Source organism: Alligator sinensis, unplaced genomic scaffold (assembly GCF_000455745.1).
Source record: "Alligator sinensis unplaced genomic scaffold, ASM45574v1 scaffold628_2, whole genome shotgun sequence".
NCBI lineage: Eukaryota > Metazoa > Chordata > Crocodylia > Alligatoridae > Alligator > Alligator sinensis.
Genome location: NW_005841833.1, coordinates 502,525 through 513,429, shown reverse-complemented (window position 1 = coordinate 513,429; position 10,905 = coordinate 502,525). Strand labels below are relative to the sequence as shown.

General features: G+C 43.7%; 1 protein-coding gene across 1 annotated transcript in view; it reads left to right on the top strand.

Moving 5' to 3' along the window:
- AACS (acetoacetyl-CoA synthetase) overlaps positions 1-10,159 on the top strand; it is a 70,104-nt gene extending 59,945 nt beyond the window's left edge. Inside the window, exons 15-18 of the mRNA XM_006015097.3 lie at positions 1,555-1,624; positions 3,010-3,068; positions 4,615-4,817; positions 8,758-10,159. Coding sequence (XP_006015159.1) covers positions 1,555-1,624; positions 3,010-3,068; positions 4,615-4,817; positions 8,758-8,895 — 470 coding nt within the window. The 3' untranslated portion in view covers positions 8,896-10,159. The remainder of the gene's footprint in view (positions 1-1,554; positions 1,625-3,009; positions 3,069-4,614; positions 4,818-8,757) is intronic.
- The last annotated feature ends 746 nt before the right edge of the window (positions 10,160-10,905 follow it).

Below are 10,905 nucleotides of genomic sequence, written 5' to 3'. Positions count from 1 at the left end.
TCCCTAATTTCTTGCTCGTTATAATATCTGGTGAAATAAGGCTCCAAATAGAGCCTTGATACACTAAAAAAAATGTATTCGTTTTTCCATGCAGGAAGCTTTTCCTGACTTGGAAATCAAATTACAGTCTTTTTTGCAATTCCATTTCTGCCTCATACCAGTACCAAAGAGTATGCAGAAAATATACCACTCTGTCACGGTGTCAGTAGTTTGCAACATGCAGACATGTCATCTTTGTTTGCAAACTTCCTGCTCATAATAGATTAAGCTTTGGATCACCATATTGCTATTCCTGGTGCTTTAGCAGTTTAATGTGCAATGTTTTTAACTGGGCATAAGAAGCCGGAGGGATTCTTTAAGAACAAAGGGGATCATTGAATTCATGTTAAAGCTTAGACGGGTGAGTATAAGCTTAACAAACATAACTCTGAAAGGAAGAATGACTGCATGTGACAGGAGTCAGCACTGAAACTACTATGATTCAGGCTCTATTAAAAACCCGGCTATGGTTTCTCCTTGCCCCTATTCTTCTATATAAATATTTTCCAGTCTGATACTTGGCATAAAATGTGTCAACTGAGGAATTTGAATGTTTGTAAGCGTGTGGCTGGGTTGTTTTCTTTAGGCAAAATTAGAATAAAATTGGGTCATGTTTCTATTCTTAGCCCCTAACTTCAGAGGAGTTTCTCCAGACTGACACCACAAATGCAGTTTGGCACAGACGGGGAGAGTCTGATCGTGATTCTGCACCAATGCAAGTCTGGGGGAGCTCCATTGGGCACATGGGGAATCCTCTGTGGCTTCACTTGGTTGGGGCCTGCCATGCAAGCCCAGGAGAGAGAACTTCTTCTCTGCCAGAATTACCTAGTGCAGTGGAGAGGAGCAGCCAGGTAACACGCCCAAGTGTGTGTGTTACCTGTGCAGCTGCAGCCTCTCCAGAGCATGCTGTTCAAAGCATTTTTTCATTTCTTAGCTGAAGATCTCTCATCAAGTGCTCAGTGAGGCCTTCAGCTCCAAAGTCATCAGACATCTCCCTTGGGGGGTGTTGAGTGAGAAGGTGACTTTGAGCGTGCCTGAAATCAGACCCTCTTCCTGTCACGCTCTGAAGGGGTCGGGGAGAGGTGACATCCCTGATTTGGGTCTGCTTGTGGTGGATGTTTTGTGGCTTGTCACAGTCTGCCCTGATGGTGTTTGATCTTTCTACTTGTAACCGGAATCAGGACCAGGGCTAGTTTGGCTAGCCAGTACTCAAGCCAGTGAGCACAAGGGACTTCACACACGTGGTCCCACTTAGAGAATCCAAAAAGTCTTCTCCATCCTTGGCGTCCTACCCATTGCAAATATTTCTAGGCTGCCATGTGTCCCTTTCATTGTCTTCTAACCAAGCTGGACAGTACCTTTATTTTAACTCTTTCTTCTAAACTCTGTCCCTCCAAACACTGGTCCTCAGATCCTCTGGTCTATTTTCATCAGTGGAAGTAAATTGTTGAAAAGCCAGAGAGAGCTGGACGGCTGATAAATAAGACTGTCTTCCCTTTTGTCTTGTACCGGCAGGTGTCTGGGCCCATGGTGACTACTGCAAAATAAATCCCAAGACAGGTGGAATCGTCATGCTGGGCCGCAGGTAAAAATGATTATTTTTTGGTAAAACTCATGAGTCGGTGTACATAAGGAGGCTGCCATCATCAGGAGACCCACTGGTTACTGGCTTGTAGGAGGACATGTGCATGTAGCAGGTGACTCTCCACTCTGCTTGCTGCCTTGCCTTTCCCCGTCATTTCAGAGTTCTTGTAAAACAGCAGCATTATACTATTTGCTCTCAAGATCAGAGCAAAGGGAGCACAGATCGAAAACTATCTTCTGTCAGATAATTGGCCATCATTACAAGCCAGTAGCTCCTTGAGTTTTTGAGGATGGGTCCCGTGATTGTGGAGCTAGCGCTTATGGGGATGTAGTGATAGCGAATGAATGGGTGAGGAGTCAGAAGCAGCGTTCCCTCTAAACTGTGCGGCCATACAGGCACACCTGGCAGCGCCGCATGAGTGCGCCTGCGCGGCCACTCACGCCACACAGCTTAGAGGGAATGCTGGTCAGAAGATATGAGTTTTCTTCGTGGCTTTGCCACTGACTTGCTATGTAACCTTAGCCTAGCTCTGTCCTGCCTGCAGAAGTAGAGTCCCTCAGTCTTCAAGAGGTCAAAATGAGAGACCACAGATAGGAAGCTTCCTTGGCTAGGGGCTTCATGGCCAGCTGTGGATGTCCGGTGGCTCTGAAAATGAGATCCTATGCATCTCAAACAGGGAGGCTTTTGTTAATAGAGGCTTTTGAAAAAGTCCTACCTTAACCTTTTTATACCTCGGGTTACTCATGGTTAATGTGGCGATAACAGTACTGACTGACCCTGTAAAGGACTTCAAAGCTATATGTGTAAAGTGCCAAGTACTTTATTGGAAGCTGCAGTGTGCCCTTCGAACACTTTTATCGAATTTGAGCATCAGGAGCATTGCAAGCTTCTGTATCACTGTTTACAACTCACCGTGAAAACGGAGAGCTGAGTTACCCATCTAGCGTTGTGTCCAGCTCTCTTGTCCAACAGATGTGGTTCAGTTATGAGGCTTTGGCTCTCAGTGTCTGTGATCTGCGGCGAGAGAGAAGCGCTACTAATACAGAGGGGACGCAGGCAGTGAATGAAAAGCAATAGCAGTGCTAATGAGTACCACAAAAGCACCTGGCGGTAATTTCATGCCTGGCTGTTGCTGACTACTTTGCGAAGGCCTGTGCATAGGCAAGCTGAAGGGGTAGCCCTCCAGCAAGCCGTTGGGCTGTGGAGGAAGCATGAAGAGCCTTCTGTAGACAAAGAACTCTTGTAATCCTGTTTCTTGTACAGCTTCCTGCACAATTCGCCACCCTGAATATTGAAAAACCCACTTAATTGCATCGGTTCTTTTCTTTTCATCAAACCCTAATTATATTTTAATGCTCCTTTGTTTGTTTGTGTGCGATTTTCAGCGATGGTACATTAAATCCGAATGGAGTGAGATTTGGAAGTTCTGAAATCTATAACATAGGTATGAAATTAACTTTTCACCTTTTTCAACTGTGACATTGTTTATAGCCTTAAATCTGAAATATAAGCGTTAAAAAGGTTGCTGGGAGGATTAATTAATAAAACACTTGCAGTCTTTGAAATGAAAGGCACTAAAGAGCATATTGTCATTAACAATAAAATTCCGCTTTGTAGGCTGTGAAATTGCTTGATTTACAAAAGTGTGTACAGAACCGGAGGTGGCTAGTTGAAAATGCGCTCTGTTCTTCTTATAAGATGTTGCATTTGTATAATAAGGTCTACAAGCAATTATATAGCAAAGTCTACAAGCAAACCATTTTTACCTGCCTTTGTAGGAGAGCGCCTGACATTTGTGGCTTGTTCTTTCAAGGAGAACTTGTAGACAATGCACAGTGGCTCTTACTGAGCCATTGTTAATAGTTTGTAGTAGTGCCCTTCTTCATTGCCATGACGAATTTGTGCATGGAGGGAACACTGGTAACTCTCTGAAGCCAGCGGTAGTGAGGGAGGGTAGAGAGGTGGTGGACCATGCTACTGTGCCATAGTGAATTGAGGTGCTCGTCTCATCCAGGGGAGAATTTGGAGGGCCAGCCTCCCTTATGGGAGATGGTGGGACCTTCGGGAAGTTCACGGCCGTTGCCTGAAGCCATATTCCATATAGCTCCTCCTTTCCTGAAGCTGTAGAACAAGATCAGTCGCTCCTTTGTCTCATTTACATATGAGGCAGTTTCTGATCTAGGTTACACCAGTATTAACAAGGTCCGACTCTCCATAGGCAAGGGCTTGGTAGGGACTAGGTTGCTACATTCCCATAGCGGGTGAAGTTGAATACTTACTTGGTTTGTGACCCTGCTGTGTTCTGCAGAGCCCCTTCCTCTTCATCTTAAATCCACGCAGTCTCAGTTGGGTTGTCCGGTTTCGCCCTTACCCACACCTTCGTCCTGCGAGGAGAGAGGGAGGCTGATCAGTGATGTGAAGGCTGGCAGACCTGGGCTCAGTCTCTTGCTCCACTGTAGGTTTCCTCTGTGATCTTAGCCAAGTCATTCAGCCGTGGTCTGCCTCACTTCCCTGGCTGTACAATGGGGATAGTAGCTCTTTCCCCAGCTTGCACGGGAGCTTGTGAGGATAAAGGCATCTTAAAGATCGTTAAGTATTCGGGGTCTATACAAATAGGAGGCATAGAACTGCCTCAGGCAAAAAGACAGCAAGTATGTGGCTTAGATTGAACATAAAGGTTATTGATCCAAATTAGATCCTAACTATGGCTTGGGCTAGGTTGGTATTTATTGGGTCTTTAAATCAGGGTTTTCCCCCAAGCAGCAGCGAGCAGCTGGGGATGCCAGAGGAGCTTACAGAAGTTAGGCGTGCAAATCCCATGGGAAGCCAATGGCAGTCGGATGCCTGCTCTCTCGCTGTCTGCTGAGAATCCCAGTGAATGTCCACTTGCTGTTTGTTTCCTCGGTACAGGTTCTTTAATGCGAAGCGAAAGATGGATCCGGTAGAAAACACGGGCATATGATAAAGAGAAGTTTTTCTGTCTTTTGCAGTGGAAGCTTTTGAAGAGGTTTCAGACAGCCTCTGCGTCCCTCAGTACAACAAAGATGGCGAGGAAAGGGTGATCCTCTTCCTGAAGATGGCTTCGAGCCACGTGTTCAGTCAGGAGCTGGTGAAAAGGATTAGGGATGCGATACGCATCGCGCTTTCTGCCAGACATGTTCCCAGCCTCATCCTAGAAACCAAAGGCATTCCGGTATGTCATGAAAATGCTGAACTTTTTTTCTTTGTCACCTTGAATAATAATTAAGGAGCAGTTGTCGTTGCTCTTCAAACCCACACACATGGAAATTTTAGCATCTAAAAAGTGTATTCAAGTTTTATAAATAGTTTGTCCATGTTGCCTAGCAACTTCACATCTTGTCTTTCGTTTTTTTGCTTTCTTCTCAACTAAGCTTGTGTTTAAAACAATTTTTTTATATATATAAAAATCAATCCTCGGTTTATAAATATGCACACGCCCTTCTGTGCTAAGCCTTAGGGCTATTTTCTTACAAAAGATATTTTCTGTGTTTTCTCAGTAAATATTAATGAGCTAATTTAATTTTGTCTTTGGAGTATGCCCAGAAGTTTACATTTACTTCTTTAGTTGTTCTTCCAGTTCAAATGGTGCAAGAGTTGAGAGTGAGCTCACAAAGCAAGCATGTTTGGAAATCACTGTGGAGGCTGCATCTCTCCTGCATCAGCTGAGCATTTTAATTTTTGGTCCGTTCATGTTATAGTGGTAGGAATAGCCTCAACAAGGCCATGCCCGGCTATGTTGTTCCAGGTAAACTACCTCCAAACCTGGAAGTAACATTGCATTTGCTGTTGAGGTGGGTTCGTCAGCTATGGGGCAGGTAATTGGCACTGTCGCTCAGCGGTGGTAATTAGTGCTCTGCAGGGGCATCTGCAATGCTTCTGGTTCTGGAGGCAGTTGAGGCGGCAAGTTTATCACATGCACGTACGATTCAGCTCATGTCTATGAGGGACGCACGTAATGGTACAGACATGCTTTGTTTCAAATGTAGAACCCCTTTCACATCAGATACATTTTCTGCAAGGTGTCTGCCTCTTGGCCCAATCTTCAGATGGACTCTGTAGAACTGAGTCTTCTACTGTCTCCATTATAGATCTCTGTCCTACCGTTGAGCTTCTAAGAAGCTCTTTTTCTTTGCTGTTTCATCTTGGAGGTATAAGATGCAAGTGAAGTGCTATGTAGTGGGTGTATTTGCAGGTGGAGCAGAGAGCAGAGCAGGAAATCTGAAAGACGTCCCTTAGTTAGATTTGCATGAAGGTATGTATTAGGAAAAGCTTCCTTTTAAATTGGTCCTAGAACTGTGGCCCCTTGAAAAAAAAAAAACAAGTACCAACAGTCAGACAACCCAGTTCCCAGCCAGGCTCTGTTGGGTGAACAGGCTGCTCGGGGCCTGGTGAGAAGGGGAAGTGTAGTTGTCTGCAGGTCATTGCATGTGCCCTTGCAGAGACAGTGCTTTAAGACTGAACTGAGCTTGAGACATTGATGCCTAATTTCATCCAAATGCAGGTTTCAAGCTAGTGGTGGCCTGACTTCCAGAAATGCTCAGAACTGGCAGCCTCAGCTGCCTTCCTAGCGCAGGCAAGAGTCTGATTCTGCTGTTTGCTGAGTTTAATGGGATTACTGTAGTTTATGCTGCCATAAGAGAACAGCACTGGGCTCCGATTTTTCTTATTTGAATGAGTGGAAAAGAATCGCTGCAAGACTTACTTCCTAAGCGATAGTCCCGGCTGAAACTCCAGCTTCTACATGATGTTAAACTTTTTATGAAAACGCATAAATCACCTGAATGTAAAGAATAAACTTGACGGCAATGAGGTGTTTATGACAGCTAGCCTCTTAGGAATGCCTGCTTAGATCATTAATTAGTTCCCACTTTGACTGAATTTACAATTGAATGAATTTTAATTACGTTTCAGGTAAAATATGCCAGCAGTAACGTGATCAAAGCCGTCTCCTTGCTTTCTTTGAAGATCTTGCTTGGGAAGGAGGGGGGAATATTCCCCCCCCCCCCTTCCCCCACTTTCTGCTATTTCTGGAAGTAGGTTTAGCTAAATAAAAATAATCCACCTGCCCCCATCTGAAAATATATAGGGTCTGATTCTGATGCCATTTTATCCTGGCAGGAATCGGCAACTTTGCTCTGCTGTCAACAGTCAAGCAGTGTTAAAGGCTGAGGTCTGAACTGACCCATATTTTAGAAATTATAAAAAAAACTTGAAGACACGTTGTGCACTTAGAATGGGTGAAGGCATGTGCTGCAGCCCTGCTTCAGCAAAATACTTATGCACATGCTGAAGTAACATAAATGTTTTTGCTTTGCTAATCGGGGGCTGCTACGTGAGCAGATTTCCAGCCTGGATCTTGGAAGTGCTGCGGACCTGGAATCCACCGTACCCTAGCGCAGCTCCTGGAAGCTCATCCCTTTGAAGATGAATGTGCTTCAGATAGGCTGGCACTTGCTGAGGAGGGAGAGCGCTGGTTTAGGGGATTGGAACTACGTGAGAGCCAATTAGTATAAACAGGGAGAAATGCGCCTCTTATCGAGAACAAATTCCCAACAGCATAGAAGGTCAGAGATGACTTGTCCTGCTTTCACCTTTTGGAGCAGTCTCAGAAGGGCTAATGCCTGGGGATCAACAGTATAAAAAGCAGCTTACAGACCTAACAGTCATGGCGAGGCCTTTGATCAGACAGGAGGACGAGATCAGAGAACAGGACAAGACCAGTCTCTCTGTCAGGTGCCGGTGGACAAAGACTGAGACGATCTCAGGCCAACAGTGCTCTGAGTTGCCTTGCCATAACCTTCTTGGTGTGTCGTGACTCAGGAGGAAGAGTAGTCTGGACTGGATGGTAGTTGTCCCGCTTGCGGTGATCTGAGAGGAGTCGTTCAATAATTTCCGTAATGCATTCAGGGATATAGGTTGTAGCTCTGTTGGGTTAAAGGCAAAAGCAGTCAGAACTCTTGTGGTAGAGGCGATATTTTTTTTTATTAGACCAACTAGATAGTTGCAAAAAAACAACCCAGACAAACTTTTTTTATTTGCAAGTTTTCAGGCTCACGTGCCCTTCCTCGGGTAAAGGAGAATGCAAAGATTGTAAAATTTCTCCCAGGTAGAAACTTACATCATCCTCCAGTTCTCCTGTGCAATATGAAGCTTCGTTTCTACTTGGGAGAAATTTTACAGTGTTTGCATTCTCCTTTGCCTGAGGAAGGGCGTGTGAGCCTGAAAACTTGCAAATACATATGCATATTTTTTCAACTATCTAGTTGGTTCCTTAATGCATGGAATTACCCCCACGCTCCTACGAAGTGGCCTTTGGCCGATCATAAAGAAAGTGCCCATGTAGAGTATTAAGATGCAGATTTGCACACCTTGCCCCCCTTTTTCCCTGCTCCCCAAAGCCCAGATGGGCAGGGACCTAGAGATATTAATTTCAGCCCAACTCCAGAAGACTTAAAGCAGTTGAAAACCATGGGTATAATTTTAAATTGATAAAAAAGGTTCAAAGTAATTCAGATACGCTAGGCCCACTTGTATGTCCCCTGATGAAAAGGAACTGGTATGTGTTCCCAGTATTGCCTCTTGAAAACCTCAACAGATTACTGAAACAGCTCATTGAACTCTTTGGGCCTTTTCAAACCATTTGAAAAACCAGGCAGAGCAGTGGAGGCAAGGAGATGAACTGGTCTTTATGGCTTGTTTCCAGCATTGGTGGTGGCTTTTTCATAAGGCCATTGGCTCTCAAGGTCATTAGACTAAAGGCACCCCTCGGAAAATGCCACCTCTTAGCTTTCACTTGGTTTTCTGACTGCAGAAAAATAATAAAGCAATTCTTTTGTTGAGAAGAACCCAGAAAGATGACGACAGGGCAGAATGTTTTTGATGCTATGGATTGCTATTTGACATCTTTGGGTTTATTTTGTGAATCGCATGTAGGTGTTTGCACACCTAACAGCACTAATACTGTGTGGCACCTGTAGCACACTTTGAAAGGATCTCATGGCACCCCCAGACGCTATGACACCTGGTTGAGGATCGTTGCGTTAAGCCATCCAGGAAGCAACCAAAGGGAGAACATAACTTTATTGTTGCCCTTCTTTTTTTTAATGTTACAGTACACAATAAATGGGAAGAAAGTGGAAGTGGCCGTGAAGCAAATCATTGCAGGGAAGGAAGTGGAGCAGCGGGGAGCTTTCTCCAACCCGGAGATCTTGGACCTGTATCGAAATATTCCCGAGCTTCAGAAATTTTGAAGTCAAATGGATCTTTGCATCTCTCTGTGTCCCACGTGTATTGTATATATGAAAACTGTATGTAAAGAAGAAGCTATTTAAATACCAGTGGTTCTTTTAAAAGAAAAATAATATTTCGTTAAGTGCATTATGAAAGGCTTGGGTAAGGCATAGCTGTCTCTCACTGGTTAAATATGCCATATGTACAGGTGTCTCTTCCAACCAGGAAGAAGAACCTGCCTGTCTTTTGATTTTTATACCTGTGACAAATGCATCTTTTCCAGTTAGATTTGCATCAGCAAGCCAACGAATTAGACCGTCAACAGCAAAAATAGTTATGATTGCTAATGGAATACTTCTGTTTCATAAAACTTTCCACTTTTTAACTGGACTTCTAACTATATTTAGGGTTTTTTTTTCTTAATATCTTTATTAGAGCTGCCAGCAAGGGGTTTGTGGCTGTTTTAAATACTTGATGTTTTTGTGCTGCTGAAGCTGAGGGTAAAGGCATGTTAGCTTTTTCTTGAAACACCACCATGAAACACAAAAGCATTCTGCGCATACTGTGCATATTGTCCAGATCTTAATGCACTATGCCTATCTTATTTGTACAGTACAGTCTTGAAGCATCTCATCACCCCCTTGGAGGTAATTTGCTGCTTAACTTTGTGATGTTACCTTCATATTGTTTTTAAACTTTTAGTGTTATCCGTCTGTGTATTTTGTGGGGGCCAAATGCTGTTTCATTTACATTGGTGTAAATTCAGAACGTCTCTGTTGATATCATTTGAATTGCTCTGAATTTATGTCATCGTAATTGAGGACAGGATTTTGCCCTAATTTGGTTTTAAAGTCCATTATTAGAGTCTAGAAAGCAAAAAAAATCCAGTATTATAGTAGCAGAAGAATTCCAGTGTATTAATTTAATAAAAACCTGATCTTTTTGTAACTTTTTTTACTAAACGTGTTCTTGACAGTGAGAAACTAAAACATTTTCTAGTTCTTGATCCTTCCAGTTTATAAAGAGGGGGAAAAAGCTGTTACAAGTATTTTGGAACTGTAAGATGAAAACACTATAAAATGGAAACACTAAAACACCTTGTGTTTTTTCACAACGAAAATGCAATTGCAGTAGTTGTACCGAACCTCTGGCCTTCAGCACCTCCTGCATTATTTGAATATTGTGGGTAAAGTATTTAATGCATTAGAATCATGGGTGTCCTTATAATTGTATCTGTGCAATGGAGGCTGTTAAGATTTAATTAAAAGGAAATAAACTCAGATTCTTAATTTGCGTGGGTTTTTAATTTTCACTCAGTTATCTCCATAGTTGTCTTTTCTTTTCCTACGGTGGAGTTTCATATAGCCAGTTTTAGCTTAATTTCCTTTAATCATGTTCCGCCCCTCAAACATTTCCCCCGCCCCCGAAGTCTGTGCTCTTTGGCAAGGAATTGTCACCCTGGGCATTTCTATACGTGCTGCGGGTGGCATTTGCGGGGCGCTTGAATTAGCACTGCTCTGAGAGCCGCGCTAATTAAAAGTACCCAGAGCGTCATGTGTATCAGTTCTTTGCACTGAAAAATGGTGGCGGGGTGGGTGCTTTGAACTAAAGCTGATTGAATAAGCTTTAAAGCGCCTCACAGCCATTTTTCAGCACGGGGATGCTGATGCATATGATGCTGGAGCATATTGATTTTCATGCTCCAGCAGACTCGATTAATGGAGTCTGGAATTGCAGCGCATCGGAGCAGCCCCCCTGCACGTGTATAGGAGCCCCCTGTGTTTTACAGCTTTGGATGTGTTGCACATCACAGCTAATGCATGTGCGTAGCTACCCAATCTGAATGCTCTTTGGTACATGTGAGCAGGTGTGGAAGAAAACCTGCTGAAGATGTAACCCTGTGCTTTGGGCTTTGCAGCAATTGCATAAAGCAGTGTGGCAAACCTTCATTGCAGGGAAGGTGCTGTTATGCCCTGAGATCACTACTGCTGTGAAATCCTAGTGGAGGCAAACCTTGGCACTTTTAATGT